This window comes from Motacilla alba, chromosome 2 (genome assembly GCF_015832195.1).
Source record: "Motacilla alba alba isolate MOTALB_02 chromosome 2, Motacilla_alba_V1.0_pri, whole genome shotgun sequence".
NCBI lineage: Eukaryota > Metazoa > Chordata > Aves > Passeriformes > Motacillidae > Motacilla > Motacilla alba.
Window position 1 is genome coordinate 52,458,700 of NC_052017.1, and position 21,082 is coordinate 52,479,781.

Genomic DNA, 21,082 nt, shown 5'->3' on the forward strand with positions numbered 1-21,082 from the left:
CACAGCACTGTGAGGGCTGCAGTGGGAAAAAATGAATGTCATTTCAGCCAGACCAAAACACCAGCTCAGAGAGTTAAGCCAGAGTGAGAAGCTTTGGACTGGATTTGGTTTCTGTTTGTCAAAGCACAGTTGGAGAATGAGGGTGTAGTATCAAAGCCATTCCTTCTTCTCTCATTCTGATGACAAATGTATCATTTTGAAAACTAAGACAAAATTTATTATAAACTTTAATAAAGTGAAAACAAAGTTTTTACATGTCTGTAAACAGAAGGCAGAAGGAAAAGAAAGAAAGAAAAAGGTTTGACTTTAAACCCACCCCCCTAAATGTTCGATGTTCATAGCCTTCAATAAAAACTAGTGCCTGAGACATGTTCAAAGAAGTTTGATTTAAAGGAAGGGAATAAAAAAGGTTTGACGAAGTTTGATTTAAAGGGATGGAATAAATGATACATGTCTGAAGATTGCCTTATAAATGATTAAGCAATGCTAAAAACTTCAACTCAGAAATCAAATTCACAGGCAAATTTGCTGGATGGCATATTCCATTTTTGAAATTTATGATGGAGATAGATATCTGTTATTTTAGAATTGATCTCCACCTCAGAATAAGATCTTTTCTTCTGACACCTGCTGGATTTTTTGTTGGCACACTCGAGTCTTTACTGTCTTTTTTTTTTTATTTTTTTATTTCTATGTCTGCTCCAAAAGGGTGACATTTTTAAGCAAATCTTCACTGTCAACTTCCATTTGTGTGCTTTGCCAAAGCTGATATTTTTTATCAGCACTTCCACAGAGGTAAATGGATTTTTAGTGAATCAGTGCTCCTTCATTTTCTGATTTTATAGCATTATTGAGTAGGGAATGCAATACTGTGGTTGGAGAGAACTGTGAGCAGATGAACATCTCAAATTGCTAAATAAATATTGAAATGTTTGTTTTTAAAATAAAAGCTGGGCTAGGCTGGAAAGTTTGGTTTAGTATTAAGACGCACTGACAAATTATTACCTACTCCTCTTTATAGTAGCATACTAACAAATTCATGTTATGCTAAAGGAATGGTTAAGCAAATGTCCTGTAATGAGTGTCCAGCTCATGCTTAAGACCTTTTAGGCATGGGAGACCTAATTAAACCAAGAAGATAGGGCAAAACAGTAATTCCATTCAATTGTATTTTCAGTTTTAGAGGTTGTGGCCCCCCTTGAATTGAATCCCTGTTTCCTGTTGTCAGACTTGGTAGAGCTCTTGCCTGGCTGAAGCAGAATGTTCCCTTTTTGCAGGATCCTGCAAAATCTCCCTTAAGAGATTGTTCCTGTCCCAGGTAGATGGAGTGGGCTGCTGAATTCCCAGAGCTAGATGGGGCCTGAAACAGGTGCTGACTGGAGGAACAGAGGAAGCCTGAGACTACTGTATGCATGACTCAAACCCTGGCGCTGCCCCTGACAGCTGTAAGGAGTGTCTTTCTCCATCCTTGGCCACAGATCTGGTGCATCCAGAGGAGACACAGAGATGCCCTGGCAGAAGCTGGCAGGCAAGGCAAAGATGTAGCAAGCAGTGGGCTGACATGCAAGAGCCATAGCATGACTTAGACAAGGGGTGAAAAAGACTGGTTCAGTCCAGAAAGGGTGAGGAGGAGAGAAGTCGTAGCAGTTTTTGAGAATGTACAGGGCACTGCAGGGAGTATAATGTCTGTACTTAGCTATGCCCTTGTAAAACCATGATAAAGCACTTGAATTGTATCCTCATCTGGGGTAAATTACATTACAAGCACTAACTTCAGAGGCATTGTTTTAATTCATTCCAGCTGAACAGTCAGCAGAGAAAAATTGTGGATTAAAGATGCAAGTGCAAATTACTACTATTTTTGTTTTACCATGATATGTATGTTGTATTTCCTTGTTAGATATTTTGCAGTTTCTTATAGCTGCTGATCATTGTTGTTTCTTACTTTAGCACAAGTGAAAGATCTCTGCCTTTGAAAGACATGAAGCGCAGCACTAATAAAATATCAGACACAGTACAATAGCAAGCTCCTAAAAAGGAGATTAAACAGATTACAAAAAAAATAGGATGTGGTGGGCTTTACAAATAAATAAATAGCTATACCTGAATTTTTAAATGATGACTCAAGAGCTTGAATAATCATTGAGAGACTGGAGCTGTATGGACTAAGGCTTTTTGTGGAGACAGAGCAGGAAGGAACAAAACTCTGTATTACCCAGATGCCAAAGAGGATAAGGATTATAAATGGAGATCTGATCACACAGTCACAACAGCACTAACAAGGCAGCCCTGATACTATATTAAAATCTTGGCTAGCATGCACAGAAAGAAGAGAAACCCACTCAGGTGTGTAAGAAAGCATACTACTAGATTCTAATTTAGCTCTGATCTTGAGATGAATCTAATTAGAGTCATTTGGGCTCTTCTCCTGGTTATTGTTAGACATGTAAACTTAAATACCCTGCAAAAAAAAGATCCTGGGCACAAAGATGTTAAGAAAGTCAGACCTATACTGGATGCTTGTGGCCAACTGTGAATTATTAGCAAGTTAACAGAGAATGTCAGGGACTCTAGGAGAAGTAGCTGTAATGTAGGCATCAAACCCAAGACCTGCATGACCCTGGCTGTCACAATCATTAGGATTCAGTCCTTTACTACAGGTTAAAGGGATTAAAAAGGTAGAAGCAGCAGTACCGTTAAAGGAAGTTGTTCAGTGTGCAGTGGGGAAGCTAATTCTCTCCTTACTCTCAACCAAGACAGAAAATAATTAAATAAAGGGAATAAATTTAAGGTGATATATCTTCTGTCAGGACTGCAGAGAGTTGGGATGACATGGTAAAATAGATCAGAAGAGGTAGAGATTTTCAGATCAGGACATAAAATTTAGAAATGTAATGTGTATTTATTTAAGTGGTATCTGTATATTTGCCTTCACTTTGCCACTTTGAAAAGTCTAATCTCCAGTTTTAAAGAAATTCAGCAGTTGTAGGCCCCTGTACACCCCAACAAAAGAATATTGTGGGATCTTGGACAAATTCAAATAAAGCCTACTGTTTCTCATTTTAATGCTCTGAATGTCAATCTGAATTCTGCTGATAGAGCTGGCCCTTTAGTGTTTGTTTTAGTCCTGATTTTTAGTTTTGCATCAAATATCCACCTGGCAGAATTATGGTCAACAAAGGGAAAGCTGCCTCTTCATTTCTATACTGCATTTGACATATGTAGGTTTGGCTGTATGTATTAAAGTGTTGTGGGTTTGGGCTTGCTGGTATCCCAGATCTGAACCACTGTGTCATTGCTCATGGTTGAATTAATGATGTGAATGTCTTAAGAAGCCATCAGATTCATAAATCACCAGAAATGAGAGGGATAACTCATAAAAGTCTTTTCCTTTTGTTTAGCCATTTATCATTTTGCTTGCACATTAATAAACAGAGCTCCCCTGAGGTAAGCCATAGGAAGAAAGATTTTTCTTCCTAATTTTCCTCAATCGTGGCCAGTAGATCACAAATGAAGAGAGCGGGCTTGTCACAGTGTGCTGGTGTCTCCCTCTACCCATCACTGATAAGAAATAAATCCAATGAGGTACCCTGGTGGATAATTATTTGTGTTTACATAACAGGCGCCAGGTTTCCGAGTCCGAGGTTGTCAGCTAGACCAAGCCGAAAGCGCACGTTGTCCATATCCCCCCTGTCTGACCACAGCTTTGACCTGCAGACCATGATACGGACATCTCCAAACTCCTTGGTCACAATTCTCAATAATTCTCGTAGCAGCTCGTCAGCCAGTGGTTCTTATGGCCACTTGTCTGCAAGTGCAATAAGGTAAGAATTGTATTTGCTACCTGAATTGTATATTCTCATTTATGTGTCACACACACACAAATGTGAACATATACTCACATCTTTAAGTAACTTGTGGGGGTTTTTTTTGTGAATATGTGCATTTTGCAGTTTCTATAATGTATGTTCATCAGAGCTTAATTTAAAATATAAAATTTTTTTTTCTTGCTCAGAAAGGTAGCCACAAGGAACTTTTTGGCCTATTATTGTCCAGTGCAGGTAATATTTTGTCTGACCAGCAGAAACAGTGTGCAGTAATCCGTTTTCAGAGAAGAAACTCTAGGATAGGTTTTTACTTAAGTCACTTGGGTTCTCCTGCCCATAGATATGATAGACAGTGAAATGTTCCTACATTACAATCATCAGAACGTATAGAAGAGAAATATGGTACTGTTCAACCCAAATGTTTGGCTGTAACTTTTGGGTATTCAATTTTTTGTTTCCTGTCTCAAAAGATTTGACATTCTTTGGCTAATTTTTTTTTTCATACCAAGGAAGTACTGTCATCAGAAATGCTGTGACTTTCACTTGGCTGCTTCACTTGTGTGTGCAAGAAAACAGTCAGGAATGGTTGTTCTGGAGCAGAATAGCAGAGTAGCAAATGAAGAGATGGACAGGAGTTGTGCAGAAAAGGGAAGCAAATAGGGCACAAAGGAGAGGGAACTAAAGGAATAATATAAAAAGAAAAAAGGGAGTGGAAGAAAATTAAGAACTGCAGCAGTAAAAATGGAGATGCAACTGCAGAACATTCTGTGTTTGTGGCATTGCTATATGTTAACTGAGAAAAGCTCCTTTGGCATTCTAAAAAAAATCCCCCACCTCTCCAAAGTGTCAGAAAATGTTGGGTTTGCATTTATTACCCTCAAAGAGTGCTTCTGGGCTGGGGCTTAACAGCAGCTTCCACCTTCAATTTGCACTGAAGCAAAGGAGCGAGTCCCTACAGTAGTTTCTTGAGATGGGGCACCCATTTTAGGAAAGGCTCAAAAATACTACCAAGGTCATGGGTTTGACCCCCTGTATGGGCTAAAAAAAAAAAAAAATGCTATGGGAGTTTTCACTCCTGTAGAAGATGGGATACACAACTGGTGCGTTAGAAACCATGAGCCTGACAAACTCTGAGAGTGACAGCACTGCAAATATTGCTATTAGTGTAAGTGCTGTGTTTTCCTTTTTAAGGACTTTTAAATAGTCATGCTTCGTAGCTCTGATGTACTTGAGTAGCTGTGTGGTATTTACCACAGGTACAGGTACTGCTCTCAATACAGCTTGGCAGTCAGTGGAGCCATGGTCCCAATTATGAAACTCCTTAATGAGGAATTTGATTTATGTCAATGGCTGGCAGCAGTTGGACGACGTCAGATACATGTAACTGTGGAGGTGTGCTATCTGCACTGTCAATAGGATGGGATGGCACTTAATAACTAAACTCCTTTCCCATAGCTTGTAGCTTTGGTAAAGCAAATAGTGCATGAAAGTTGGCATAGTCTCTACAGTCGCATAAGCCTTCTCTTCTTTTACTCTTCCAAAGCAAAGCTGGAGTCAGATGAATAGTTTTGTTGAAAACAGTTGTGGGCAAAGAGGGGGCTGTGGGCAAAGACTAAGATGATAGGGAGTGTTCAAAGTGAGTCTTGTGAACTGGTGTCACTGAAGAAAGCAATGCTTCTGTGACTCAGCCTGTGGTTGACCAAAGGTTTTAGCCCTTCCTGGTCATACTTCCAGGAAAGCATAGTATAAAATTGCACATGATTTTGAATTAATATTTTTTTTTCATTTTGATAAGAGTATATCTATTCAGCATGCAAAGTTGGAAATGTACACTTCCATTCTTCTCAGTTGAAAGGAAGGAAAGGGAGAGCTCTTCTTCCTGCTTTGCAACTCACCTCTGTTGGTGCCCTTTAACTTCTCCTGTGTGAACCTGTCTATATAAACCAAAATAAACAGTGATGTAAGGTATTAAATCCAAACCACATTTCATTGCCTTAATAAATTCCAAGACTAAATGCCAACAGGACTGTCATTAAAACCTAATTTAATATTCACTGTCTTGCAAATAATGCATTCAGCACAAGAACTGTTGTACTGAATAAAACCGTAGGCTCATCCCATTTAAAATCTTGTCAGCAACCATGATCAAAGTCTAGAAAAAACCGTGAAAGTCGAGAAAAAACCGTGAAAGTCTAGGAAAAAAAAAATTCCTGGTGTAAAATCCCAGCTTCTAGAAACTTGCAGGTTAATGTCATCGGAGTTGCTGCAAGAAAATGGTACAATTCAGCAAGGCACTAGGTGGAATTGCAAGACAGGAAGGATTTCTGCTTTCAATAGTATCAGTAGCATTAACTATACTTAACATTACATAGTCCTTCTACTTCTTGATGTTGTTTCCTATCTTTTTTAACTTGGTCCAAATAGTTTACAATTGGCAGCATTTTTCATGGTAAATGCTTATCTAATGCTGAATATTTTCAAAAAACATCAGCAAGGTTATTAATTTATCCAAATGAGGTTAGGGAAGAAGAGATTTTTCTGTACAAACTAGAAGAACTATTGCCTTTTTACTGGGAAGCTGAACTTTGCCAGGAATATTGCCTAGATGATGTAGATGTGATCTTTGCTGTTCTTGAGAAATTGTCCCATTTAGCCAGTGATAAGCCCTTAAGAGGTTTCTATTAGCATGTGGTAAATAAACTAAGCACTCAGCGTGTTCCAGTCCAGGGCCCACAGATAGGAAGGAGGACTTTTCCCTGCAGCTGTAGCTCTGGTACCTCCTTGGGAAGCCTGTGGAGGCTCAGTTGTCTGTCCAGCCATAACAGTTTTGTGAAACAGAAAGCGAAAGCAGTCTTTAGAGGAGACAGGAGTCAGCCCAGAAACTGTACAGGCTAAGCAAGTTGGCACAAAATGCCTTTCTATAACACAGCATAGACTTGCAGCAGAAGAGAGAACAGGCTGCAAAATAAAGTGTGCAGAAGCCAGTCATTCAGAGAATGAAGGTACTGCCCCCTTGTGATTGTGCTCTGATACCATCTTTATCTCCAGGGTTGCACAGTATTTATAGGGCCCCTGTCTTCAGTGCACAGCCTGAGCATCCTCTGTGGATCAGTGAGAGCCACAGGACACTGCCTCACCTGTCCCAGACAGCCTAAAAGAGGGGGGAACCTCGTACCTGGTTGTTTGCTGCCTGGAGGGCAGACTGTGCTCTTGCAACACAATTCCAGACTGATGCTGAGCAAACTGAACTACTCAGAAGTGACCACCAAGCTCAGTTTTGTCTTCTGGAGTCCCAGCGTACCACTCTTAATTTTGCAGAGGAGTCAAATTGCTCACAGCCATGACTTGAAGATACTGACAGCTGTTTTGAACATTTTGTATACTGTGTCATGTTAACTAGCCCAGATCTTCTTGCCTGAAATTGGGCAACCGCAATGAGTGACACTTCTTGCCTCCATCTTTCTTTGATTCATGTTCCTGTGCAAAATGAATCCTTCTGCTTCACCTCAGAGGGAGGTTGAAAGCATTAATGTTTTGTGAAGCAATTAGATTATACAGTGATGAGCACAGTGGAGAAGCTCAGGAGGGTGTCAGTAATTATTTATTCACTGATGGTTTAAATACAAGGGAAGGAAGGCCTATGGGCATTACTCTGGGAACAGAGAGGAAAAGTACCAGAGGACCTCTTGCTGAAGGCTACTGTGTGTCTTGTGGACTGAATGAGTTAAGAATCGTGCAGAGGGAAAAAGGGGTGTGCTCTTACATAACTAAAAGCTGATGAGTCAGCACATGAAGATTTGGGCAGGTTTACTTCTGGTATGTTTAATTTTGTGGGTTCAATGCTCTTTCACACCCGTTTTTGTAAAGGTACTACTTGTGTTCAGAAAGTGTCTCCAGGACCTCACTGGTCTTTGCATTGGTGAAAAAAAGAGGCTGAAAGATTACATCCTGCGCTTCACACAGCTTTTCAGCATTGGATCCTCTATATGAGCACTGTGGGATGCTGAGGATGAAATCAGGTGAAAAGAGCTACATTTTGGTCTCTGTTGGTACAAAGCCAAGCACAGAAGGGCTCTGGTCTTTGACATGGATACTACTGTAGATTGAATAATAAATATTAGTAGTTCAGCACAATCCAGAGAGAGCTGGCTTGGCGGGTGCTTTGCCATTGTCAGCTGGCAGTGTAGTGCTGTGTCCTGACTACTGGCTGAGTACTTGAAAAGGAGATGACACTCCTGCTGACAGCTAATAGTGGATCTCCTTTTGCACACCAGGTAGAGCTTCTACTTTGTGCATTTGAAAACACCTGGTTAAGGTCTCAGCTGGGAGAGATTATGCAGAAAGGAGATGTGTGAAGTAGCATCAAATGAGGATAATCCTTCATTTGACATTTACTCATTTGGTTACCTGCCTCAGTCCTGCAGTGCAGCACCCCTGCTATTAATCCTTTGTCAAGACGTACTTAATATTATGTCTGCTACCTGTGACAATTATTAGACTTTGCACTTCAGTAGCACTTCTTTTTGAGAGACAGCATGGTTTAGAGTGAATCTAGAGGGGGTAATCACTTCCCATGATATTAAGAGTACTGATTCAAAACCTTTACAAAAGATTAACTGGTCTTTAATAAACACAGGAGGCTGGGACTTCATGTTCTATAAGATTTGAAATTTAGAACCTCTAGTCCCTTGGCAATGCTGTGATACCCAAATTACATAGTCAGTTTTCAGAAAGTGATCTGAATTCCCTGTCAGATCCAAGGTGTTTAAGTCAGTAATTTCATCTAATACGAGAGACTTTCTTTGGGTCTAGGAAGATACAACTGTGAATATAACTTAGCCATCTCATAAGCTGTGAAAATTAAGTTTCATGTGAGTACAAGAGCCCTTTGGGATCTCCTTGAAAGAAACTGAGAAAACACAGTAGCACTTTCTTCTTTCCCCCATGTGCTGCCCTGCTTCCCTGATAGCATCAGAACAATTAACATAGTGCGGTTAATTACAGCCAGACCCTGGCTGCTCTGGCTCCTGTCACTTTGCTCTGGGTTGATCTGAAGCGTCAGGGAATGGTGACAAGGATACCTTCACAAAGAGCACTAGAAAGGGATAGCCCGGTTTGTAGAGTGAGCTTAGACAGCAGTGGATTAACATCAGTGAAGAAGACAAGAGTTGTGTTTCTGCAAGCAGGTATTGGGTTCTCAATTATTTCCTTGTCTCATATAAGCTCCTTGTATAGAATGATTGTTATGTAATGAGTCAGTGTGTTGTATCTAGAGATGAGTGACTAGGTAATAATTTTTCTAGTTTTCCTTTGCAAACACAACGAGAAAATAAAGAGAAAAACAAAAACAGAGTTAAGATATCCAAAGAAGTATAAAGTTATCAACAGAGAAAAGTTGAAAGTATCTTTAGCAGAGAGCCCAACAGTAAAATTATGCAATTAAAAAAAAAAAAGGAAAGAGTATCTTTTTATCCGGTTTAAATTATCCAGTTTTTAAATTGAACAGAATGTCTCAGTTATAAGACAGGAAGACCTCATGTTCTCAATCTTCTTTCATTATTCAATATTTTATAGATTCTTATTATGTCTCCTCTTATTCATCTCCTTTCTGATGTTGTTTTCAGTCTGCTTCTTAGAGTTCTTGCATTGTTTTTTCTGCTGATACTGTCTGAAAGTCTCCTACTACGTGCAATAATATTTCAGGGAAGGAGCAGCAATTTAAATGCACCATGATTATTTCAGGTTTTTTCTCCAGCCAATTGTTTTAACATGTTTTTTGCCATAGCTTCATGTTGATCAAATTTTCATTCCTTCATTGAGGGAAATGCACTGAGACAAGCAAGTGCTTCTTGTCATTTGTCTCAGTTAATTTAGAACCAGTGTATGAGTAGCTCTGACTCCATTTCAGTATCGATATGCATCTTGCTATCAGTATTGCTCATTCATCTAGCATACTGGGCTCTAAAGATAACCACTTAGCTTTCACCATGCTGCTCAAAATAATTTTGTCACATATGCAGATAAAATTTTTTTCATTTCTCAATTCCATGCCCAGATTGCTGACAATTGCACAATGAAGCAGAAGACCCCATCTGAGAATTTGGATCTAACCTTTACATAAATCCAACTACTTAATTCTTACCTTTGATTTGTGTTTTAAACTGTAAGTTGTAAGTTCGTATAGTTTTGTAATAAAATCTGTGTAAAAAGACACACTCAAATGCTGGTTAATGACATTGAAAAGGACATGTTTAGCTTAGCACAAGTAGAACAAAATACATTAAAAACAATGTTTTGCAAGAAGCTCGTTATGACAGGATGTGTAGGATAAAGAGTTTGTTAATTATGTCAGCAATATAGGTGTTTCATTGTTTTATTATCACTCATTGGGATCTGCCTAAGTTAGATGCAGCGCTGACTTGGACTAAAAGCCTTTCTTACATTAAAAGCTTTCTAATTAATTGCTTGCAATATGTTGTAAATGAAGGCTTTGTTTCAGTTCAGACTGAGTCAAATTCAGTCCAAGTGTAACTCCACCTGGAAACAGGTCCTACTATAACTAGACCTTTACATATGTGCAACATAGGGCTTTATTCTTCATGGTTTTGTACTGTGGTTAATCTAGAGAAGGGAATATAATGCTCTATTATGCAATAATAGCTTCATTTCATACCTTCTTTCAAGAAGTGTGAATGGCAGAGAAGTGCCACAAAGTGAATAAAAGTGGAATTCACCAGTACTACAGAAAGTTGCCTCTATATCAGGCTCTGTGAAAATATAACCATGCAGCTAGCCTCCTGCACAAAGCTCATATAGATTATAGGAAGGTGACATTCAGGGAGATTGTTTCAGAGGTCACTTACATCTTGCATTAGAAAGTAGTGGATGTTTCTCACCAGGAGCACCAGAAACATGAAAGGCAAGAATTCTGCCTTTGGAAAGTGTAAAATCTAGGGAGCTGAGCAACATAAAGAATGCAGACTACACAGGCACGTATTGCGTGCACATTTACATGTGCAGGTGCACCTATATACAAGTGAGATTATGTATACATGACTGTAAATCTGTATGTCACAGATCTTGTAATTAAAAGTCCATTTGAAGCAACTTGCATAAAAGCAACTTGCTCCAGACTGGTTCAGTGTTACTCAAAGAGTTTAAGCTCATTTACTGAACCCAGAGCAGTATTAGTTCCGGGAAAGTTCTCAAGCCAATACAAGTGTGCTGGAGTTTAGCACTTCATTACTTCATTTTCAGACCCTAAAAGCAAGTATTAATTAGCACTTTGAATGTAATAAATTATACCAGTTTTAGAAGCTTGAAAGTGCTTAGCCATGAATTTAATTCAAAATTATGTTTGCTAGAAGTGGCATGAACTTGCATGGAGGGAGCACAGATAAATTATGCAAGGTACCATTAATACAGAGTCCAGTAAGGATACTAAGGATTCCTTCACAGGAATAATCCAGTGAGAAGGACAAAGCTGACAGTGCTGTCTGAGCACATGAGGTTAATCAGTGTGGCCCCGTTGCTCTCAGTGAAACTATGTCATTTTACTCTGGATATGGCAATGTATTAATGAAGAAAAACTTCACCTAGCCTAGCAGATAAAACAGAATAGATAATAAGGCAAGCTGAAGAGAAAGTACAAACCACAGACTCTGTTAATTTTAAACTGGTAATAGAAAAATTAAAAAAAAGGGGGGGGAGCAATCATGTATGTGAATTAAATACGATTGTACAATGATGGTTATTATCTGATGAAAACTGGAACACCTAGTAAAATACATGCTCTACTTAATTAGATGGAGGATATGTCTTTTTACAAATTCATTTAGATGACTTGTCTCTAAGTTAGTGATTTTTAATGCAATGTGTCAGCATTACAAATGCAGAGGGATGTTTGAAAACTAGTCATTTTTGAAATATTTTTTTCAAAGGATTTCAAGTCTCATATCTGCATTCAAGATCACACTATGTTTGGTTTCATAGTCAAAGTTTGGCATTGTTTTCCCCTGTACTTGAGTAGCAAGCCATAAAAACTAATGATGACTTTTCTGCTTTGCCTACTCAAAGTGTAGTGTTGTCAGTTAAAAAATTGGAGAAAGGAACAGAATTTAAAGCATAATTTTTTATTAGAATAAGTATTAGACATATTAGGTAAATTGCTCCTAACAGAAGTGCAATTTAAAGTCTCTCTTCCTGTAATGCTGTTTGGTTTTTGATTTGTGTCTAAGATACTTGAAACTGTAAGAGTTTCACAAATCTCTTCAGGGCTGCAAGGTTGCCAAGGGATTTGTCACTCGTGTGTCCTGAGCAATTGTCAACATTCACTCTTGCAGGTTGCTGCCATGAGGACAAGTAGAGGACAGAGTTGGAAACTTCTTTTCACTCACTCCTGTGTGTTTACAAGGAACATATATAATTCCTGTTTCTGCCAGTTTAAATATCAGGAGACGGTTTTCTTACATGTTGTTACTGGTTGCTTCTTTTCTTCTGCATCCTTGTCTAAGGAGAACTCACTGGCTTGTTTCCTTCTACACCTCTGCTGAGGTCTAACCATGATTCTGTCCTGCTGACTGTCCACAGCTTTTCACATCTGAGTATGCAGTGTTCCTGGCTGCATCTTATACGTATGCATTGTTCCATCAAAAGATCTATATCAACTTCTATGCATGAAGTCAGCTTATGCAGATCCCTCAGCCCCCATGGCTCAGCTCCCAGCCATGCTTACAGATGTCCTGTGTTTTGAACAGTGGCTCCTACATGGCAATTTATCAGGGGATGAATGAAGCTGTTTCTATTCGTTTTTATTTTTTAAAAAAAGCATCTGAGCATGTAAAAAGCAGTATTTGATCACTTTAAACTTATGACTTGTATTATGACATATCTCAGTTGAGATTACTGTGTCTGTAAGACCCAGGCTTTAGGACAGCACTTAAGGACTTGCTGAAGTCAGTCCCTCTTCAGAAGTATTTAAGAGGTATTAGGGTGCTTTCCTGAATAGTACTTGGGTCCATCCAAACAGTAAAGTTTCTTGTTTGCCTCTTACCAACTTTCTTAAACAATTTATAAGGAATTTGAAAATATAAATGAAAAACTAAAGGTGAAATCCTGGCCTGGTCTAAGTGAAGGATAAAAACATCACTGAATTCAGTGAGTCTGGATATTCTTCCAACATTAATAGCTTCCTACTAACCCCCATTTCTTGGTTTCCCTTGTCCACAGGCTTCATGCAACTCTTACGGGATAATGAGACAAAGTGGTGACATCTATACCTACTTGAGCATGAGTATTACATGTATTGTGGGTAAATTGCTCCAAACAGAATTGCATTTTAAAGTTAACTAGGTGTTATCCTAGTTTGTGATGATCGGCTTTATTGAGCATTAGGCAGTCCACCTACAAACTACTTAGCCCTTTCGTGAACTGCGGTGCTTTTTGGAGGGATTTGTATAATTTAGTCTGTCTAGTGTAGGTCCCTGATGGCAAGAACAAGTGATGGAGGCTGTAGGGCAAACAGGAAGTCCCAAGGCTTTTCCTTGGGACAAGTCTGGAAGGGCCTTCAAATGCTAGTTGCACCCTCTCTCATTAAGTGAATGTTAGGATTGTGGATGCACCACACAGACATCAAAGACCCTTCAAAGGCCAAAAGGCCTGAAGCCCTCTCCTGCCCTATGGTCTAGATGGACACAGTGTGTCTCACTATGCCCTGCTTTCCTGTCCAGTGACCTGTTCTGCATTGTTTTATTTCAAAAAGTGTTGGGCAGTTGGGGTACAACAAGGACAAGCAAAGAAAAAGATCAGAGGCCTGAAAAATTATATGGATTAGTTGAAATAGTTTACTTGGTTTTTCTCAGACTGGACAGGAGGAAGGTATAGAAATAATTTCAACTATTTAAAAAAAGAAAAGAGAGGAAGGGAAAGGCAGGTAATGAGTGCTGCATAGAATAAGAAAGTTTTGGATTTTCAATTGACACAGGAAATATTTACGATAGAGGCTAGGAAACAAACTTTTAATATGGTAAACATAATGTGGGTCTATATGAATAAATAAAGATTCCCCAAAGAAACAAATTTATCTTTCTGAAGTTTAAAAATGAAGAAAAATATTAAAAATATCCCACTGGGTCAAACTAGAGGTGTTACTCTAGTTAGTGTGTCTCTCATGGTGCAAACAGGGGATTCTATTTAAGAAGCACATGAACACCCCTGCTTGTTCACTTTTGTTCTCTTAGTGCTCTCCCAGCATCAATGTTCTTTAGGTTAGCAACCCCAAAGTATACATTCTTGCTTGTTCCCTTCAGTATTTCAGTATGGACCTGTTATCTTTGGATTTGTCTGGTCACATATGAACCTGCTAACTATGTCTGCAGCTATTCTAAAAGTCCACAAATGGTTGGTTTTTTTTTTACTCTCTTTCAAGCTGTTCCCCTATGTCTTTCATTAAATGCTCCCTCATTAACATGCTTGGGAAGCTCTTGTCCTAAAACCTTGCAAAGGCAGAACCAAAAAGGGGGAAGCACTCAGATACTTGTGCAAGATTTCCATGCATCAGATCTTACAGAACTTTGCATTTTATAACCCAAAGAGGGTGCCTTCAGAGTTTTTGGGAAGAAAATTGCTGTGAAACAGTGAGACAATCCTTGCAGTATTTACAAAATTGGAATCTCCTTAGCATTTTTGCCTCCTTAGGCATATCTATGCAATGTATAGGAAAGAAGGATTTTTTCCTGACTTTAATTCACAGATGTTTTGTGGTAAATTCTGCAGCTGTGACCAGAAACTGGACGACCTTGTTAGCAGGACAGCCACAAAGTAGCCACAGAGTTTGGTTTTGATTATAATGTCTGTTTTTCTTCTTGAAGTCTGTTCTTTAAAATTTGATGTGCTCATGTAATTGCAATGTAGTCCACTGCCCTCCCTGCATTACCTCCAGTGAAGGAGGTTTGAGACTTTGCAGATGAGGAGAAGAGAGACAGACGGACAGACTGACAGAGAGACACAGAAGCCCACAGTATGATAAAATAAATTATATCACTGATGGACTTTTCTGTCAGTGTATATGAGTTATTGAATGCTTAAGCAGAAATATTACATGTTTCTTCTAACTTTTATTCCTCATAAAACTCAACAACTAAAAAGGCATGTAATTTTTAGTGGCCATATATGTTTTCATCTTCTTTTCTATTTTGTTTAAAAGTCTGTAACAGAAATACAAATGAAATTCCCTCCAGTGGTGTCAATTTTCATATCTCAGTAGGTAGATGGAAGGAAAAGATTCATAATTCATTAAATTTCTGTGAATCCAAGATTTTTTTGGAAGTGGCTGGTGTTTTGGAAAACATGAACAATTGGGGCAGGAGTCTCGTGTTCTTCTGGCATCTGGATTTTGGAAGTCTTGAGCTCTCCTTTTCTGAAATGCAGCCTCTTAAAAGTATCATAAAAGAAACATGACTCAAAATGAGGCCTCTGGAACTACTCATTGCTTTTGAAAAAATTGATTATTGGTTTTAGTAGTTCCAGAGTCTCAAAATCACTACTTTCAGGTTTTGTTTACTGCTTTTGGGCATGAATTTTAGGTGGTTCCTGAGTGACACTGCTGCACATTTATAAATGGACAATATTGAAACAACTGGACAAGGGCAGCTGGTGCCACTGTCCACTGTTCCTGCTGATGCTGGCTGCCTGGCTGGGAAGCAGCGGGAGCTTGGTAGGGCCAGCTGGTCAAAGCAGATGGATCACATGGGGCTCTGTGCTACAGAGATTCACCATCCGTCCTGTATTCAGGAGCTGCTGAACAAAGTGCAGTGAAAAACTTCGGGAAGGAGGGCAGGAATCCAGGCCTTCCCTTCCCAGTAGAGCGCACCAGCAATGCTGAGGGCTTTGATTTATTTTTCTTCCTTTTGGCCCTCAGCATTAACTTTATTGTATGGTCTCTGAAAGGCAGAGAAAGACCTACCACCTTCTGTTCTCTTCAGAACCTTCTGATCTGTTCAAATCAGAAAAATCCTCCAGGCTGCCCAGTGACAACATCTTGCATGTGAGTGACATTAAACCCAGCCAGGTCAACTTGCCTTATGAGGAGCTCTCCAGAAACAGCTGGAGAGAATTGTTATTTGAAGGCAGATACCTCAGCTATTTAAGAAGTCACCCTGATGGCTGAACCATTGTCTCCATTTCTGAGTTACTCCCCTTGGCTGTGCTGGCTATTCCTCTGTTCCCTCGCAATCACCTTTTCATTTCATACTGAGACGTTTGAAGTTTGGAGGTAGAGGGAATGAAGTGCAGGTTTTTAGGCTCCATAGGAAAACCCGAGTCCCTTAGACTCAACCGTTGCTGATGAGCACAGGGTAAAAGAAAGATACTAAAGAAAAAATGATTCCTCCTTCCCCTGGCACATCTGTCCAGCTGTGTCTTAAAGCATCTGCTGCTGGTGTCACTGTTTTCCAGTAAGAACCTCTTGCTAAGATGATGTCTATCTCCTCTGTTGTGCTTTACAGTTTTGTCAATGCCTGGCTTAGTATCCTCTTTCTGGATACTGCTTGTATGGTGTGAACACAGATGTAAATAACAAGGACATCTCTAGGAGGTAAAATCTATCCTTTTGGTGGAGGCCATTATAATTTATGTAGGGAGGGGAATAGCAGGTATACTTATGTTTAAGCACTGCACTGCTTGAGTCATACAATTGTCTTTTTACCATGTAGGGGGCCAGAAGGACATTACAAAAGTTTTGAATCTGGACTTGCAAAGATAGGTGTTGTTGTGCATGGTCAAATGGAAAAAAAAGTCAAAAAACCCCCAAACCTGTATTTCCAAAGGCTGCTGTGTGCTTGGAACTGCCAATGAAATCAGTCCACTTATTTTTTTTTATTTTAAACTGACTCATCTGAAGGTGAAAGTGTCCTAGGATTTAACCACTCACAGAGAAATAAAATACCTCATCTAAACTGATTGTGTGTCGTGTTTGTTGATCTTGGTGAATTTGACAGCATCTTCAGAATGGTGCCGTCTAGTGTTTGAGTGTATGAGGTAAACTCACTGTGTATGTGTGGAAGCAAAAAACACCAGGGTATAGTAAAGAGGCTTTGTTTTCAGCTTCATCTGTGGCAGTGTAATTGTGTGGTTTTTAATGAACAGACCAGAGTAGTTACACTTAGCAATGTTTGTTCACTAAAAAGGAAAAGGGGTTTTAAATCATTATGTTCTTTGATGAATGGCTTGTACACTGAAGAATAAATTGAACAAACTGGCATAGAGCTCAGTGAACATGAAATCAGCTATTAGAAGAAAGCTTGTGAACAAATTCTAAGCCTGATATGCATCTTTTGATTAATGTCCTATTAATCATCCATAGTGGCTACCTTAGCTAAGTCGTGCTGTAATCATTCATGGTTGCTTACAGGAGCACTAGCAGGGACTATAGAGCTTCAATAACTGAATATTATTACTGATTTCTCCCTAACTCTTGCTGTGAACAATTACTGTTTTCACTACATTTCTGCCTCCCTTTATTAGAAAGAATACAATGCAGAATGAAAAGAGAGTTCCTCAAAGACCAGTAAAATTCTCCCAGGGTATTCTTAATGATATTCCATCCTAAATGGGCAAACTGTTGTAATGCAGAGTTCTCACCAGGAATAATAGTAATGTAATCACATCGAAGCTGTCTTTTTATGGATTATAGTCAAACAGACAAAATGTATAGTCATATTAATGAACACAGAATTTCTGTAGAATTATTACTTAAAATGGTTGAAATTATTTTAGCTTTTTGTATCACAGTATTTTCAGTTAATGCATTTAACAGCAAGAGCAATTAAGACTCCAGACTGTTAATTTGGACAAATTTGACACTAGAAGAAGCCTTGATTCTTGGAACATATAATGCCCGCACCCCTCTCTATTGAGACAAAATGTTTTAGATTCCTGTGGTTTTTTTGAACTCTGGTAGTTCAGTGTATTTTTTTTTAATCAATGAATATTCTTTTAATTTTTTTCCCCTTTATGATTGGAAGCTATTGGCAAATATTTATAGGAGGATCTCTTACTCCAGTGTCTGAAGATTTAGTTCCGCACCATTTATTTCTCGAGTGTGACACAAAGAATGCTTTTGCACTACCCACAGAATAGGTCCTTAGATGGCAGTGTAATTTCCCCCTAAGTCACTGTGGTCTGGGAAATACGGTGAAGTAATGAAGTGATGACAGGTATTAACATACATAATGGGCTTTAATAGACATTTAATGTTGTTTAACTGGAAGAAGGAGAAGTGCTTTCCCATTGGAATATTTCTACATTGGAAGTCATTGATCACCAATTTCAGAGGGGAAAGGTTAATCCATCAGTTTCTGTAACCAAACGGCACTGATGGAAATTCTTTAGGTGACATTCTGGATGAACTGAGCTTTCCATCTTTGCAAACAAATGAGTGATATGACAAGCATGGTGTTCAGAACACATTTAACCAATTGATTTTCTCTCCTCTTGTAATAAGATCTAGAGACACATGAAAAAGTGTAGCATGAGCCAAGATTAAAGGAGCTGCTTCATACACACGAACATAGGGGAAGTGCATTATCAATAAAAGTACTATAAAGCATGTAGGCACCCATTCTTTTTCTTTATATAAAGTTTGTTATTGCAATAAATAGCTGTTATTGAACTGCCTGCCTTTTATTTCAGTTTTTCTGAATTTTATTTCGGTCCGCTTTCTGTAGTTTCCTGGTAGAGGTTAGGAAAAAATGTTATGTTTTGTTATAGTACCATTTTTGTACTCACTAGTAAATCCAGCAACTCTGGATTTAAAATCAGGATTTATCATCCTTTGGGGCATGAAGAAGGATATGAGGGGGAGGGGACAATCTGGCTCCAAGTAGTTTAAAGATATCAAATATATTTTAAAGTTTTAATCTGTGAAGTTCCTTACCATAATGATCCTCATCTTTTTTTCCTTCCTCTTCCCTCCTTTTTCTCCCAAATTCAGCCCTGCTCTGAGTTTCACATACCCTCCTACACCAGTATCCCTCCAGCAAATGCATCAGCAAATTATAAGTCGTCAGCAAAGCCTAGGTTCAGCCTTTGGACACAGCCCTCCACTCATCCATCCTGCTCCAACTTTTCCTACCCAGAGACCTATCCCTGGCATCCCCAGTGTCCTGAACCCTGTCCAGGTCAGCTCTGGACCTTCTGAGTCCACACAGGTGAGAGACAACAAAAGAAACCTTTACTTCCCATTAATTTAAAAATTAAATAAATGGCATCATCTCGATGGCAATTAATCACCACTGTCACTGAGACCCTTTGATAACAGTTTTCTTGTAGCTCTAGTGCTTGCAGTCACTTTATTATGAATCACAGGAGTGCAGTTGGTGCAGTTTCTGATTGGTAGTGTGCTTTTTAGTCCTCATAAATATTCCAGTAGCAGCTTCCCATTCCATACTGCCTCTCCTCAATCTTATACAGGAACCTAGTAGAGGTGGGGGGTAAGAAAAGGGGCAAAACACATCAAAACAGCAATGTTTTAAAGGTTAGCAGCTTCACCTTCAAATCAGGCTTCAAATCAGACCGTAGGATATACAGGGTCATATTCTGCCCTCCTTGTACAGCTGTGAGTAACCTGAAGCAAGTAATTCTGTGAGCAAGAAAGTAACTCAAAGACAGCGAAGAGGACTGAAGGTTTTTTCTCTGATTTGTGCCAAATTGGACTTACTGAGTTTGAATTAAGCATTTCAGTAAGGTGTAGTCTCGAAAGCTGGGAATGAGCAGCAGTGAATCAGGCCCCTAATGTGGAGTTTATCATGGTTTCTGATTTGCCTCTTATTAACTAGTGCTGTTTGTTTCTAGATGACCTGGGATAGGTTATTTATCAGTCTGGAAGCTGTTTATCTCCTGGCTAGCTTTTACAAATGTAGAGGAAGAACATACTGCTGTAGAAAACATATTGATTTTTTGTGGGGTCCTTGCAAGTTCAGATATCTCTAAAAGATCTCTGGATTCCTACAAGATCCATTTGCAGGTGTAGATAATGGTGTTCAGTCGAGCCAAACAAGAGAAAAACAAGATTCTGGCCTGTTCACATCAATTATTTTGCTATTAACTTGTGAGAATCCAGGACTTCGTCTAGGATTTTTTGGCTGAGTCTCACAGTAGCATTCAGTTCTTCCTATCCACCCATTATAATGGGAAACATAGTAAAGAAGTTGAGATCTTGTGTGAAGATATTAAATGCAAAACCTTTCCTTCAAGTGTGAAAAAATAAATGTTTCTCTTGTGTTTCTTTGAGCACGCAGGGATTTTCCTTTTCAAAATTGCCTTTCCAAAGTTGTCATTATGTAGAAAATCAAGTTCTTCCTACCTCTCACTGCTCTGACAAAACCAGCATTGGTTTGTAGCAAGGAATTGCATCAAATGCTCCCCTTCCCACTCCCTCCCTGCTCTGCTACAAGGTTGAGCAATGCAGCTCTTCCATGAGTTAATGCTATGTAATTGAAGAACAATGTTATTGCATATCCAATATAATTAACAGTGCAGTTTCTCCATACAAAGTTGCTGAGCAGATGCTGCATATTTTTGTTCAAAGCCACATATTTATCACAGTCTAATTTTGTCTTCTTCTGGGGGGAAAAAAAATCCCCACCTGCCTGCAGCAGAATAAACCCACAAGTGAATCTGCAGTGAGCAGCACAGGAGACCCCATGCACAACAAGCGCTCCAAGATAAAGCCTGACGAGGACCTGCCCAGCCCGGGAGCAGGAAGCATGCAGGTATGGCAGCCAGATTCCAGTCATGAGCCTTTCCTCTTGCTGCTGGAGTGAAAATGCACCTTTTCCTGTGACACACACTTTTTTAGGCTCCTTGCACTTTGTGTGCTGCACACACAGGCAGCCTCAGCTTGCAGTAGCCAGGGTTAAGTGCGAGCAGCTCCTGGGGTGCAGGGTCTGTGGCAGGATGAGGGCAGAGAGGAAGGAGGCTGATGGAGAGGCACCTCCGACCAGTCAGAGCATGCTCAACGCTCTGTTTGCCACGGAAAAGTGAACAAGAGACATTCAGGTCTTTATTAAGGATATGTTTTCTGTTCAGCAAAAATACTTAAGGCCACCTTGACTTTTCCTGGGTCTTAGTGCTGTACTGCACTGAGGCGCCTGTGTCAGGCTCCAGTCTCGTTTGCTGTACTTTCTATACCAGTTAATGCCACTGGTTTTAGTAGAGTGACTCTTGATTTACAGTGACTCAGGGGAGATGAGAATCAG

General features: G+C 39.4%; 1 protein-coding gene across 5 annotated transcripts in view; it reads left to right on the forward strand.

Moving 5' to 3' along the window:
- The window catches only part of GLI3 (GLI family zinc finger 3), a 206,784-nt gene that overhangs the window by 144,345 nt on the left and 41,357 nt on the right, over positions 1-21,082 (forward strand). For 4 of the 5 annotated variants that reach the window (XM_038125584.1, XM_038125572.1, XM_038125579.1 and 1 more), the window contains 3 exons: positions 3,623-3,824; positions 18,817-19,033; positions 20,480-20,596. In XM_038125584.1, coding sequence (XP_037981512.1) covers positions 3,623-3,824; positions 18,817-19,033; positions 20,480-20,596 — 536 coding nt within the window. The remainder of the gene's footprint in view (positions 1-3,622; positions 3,825-18,816; positions 19,034-20,479; positions 20,597-21,082) is intronic. The other variant, XM_038125589.1, reaches the window with a different exon arrangement.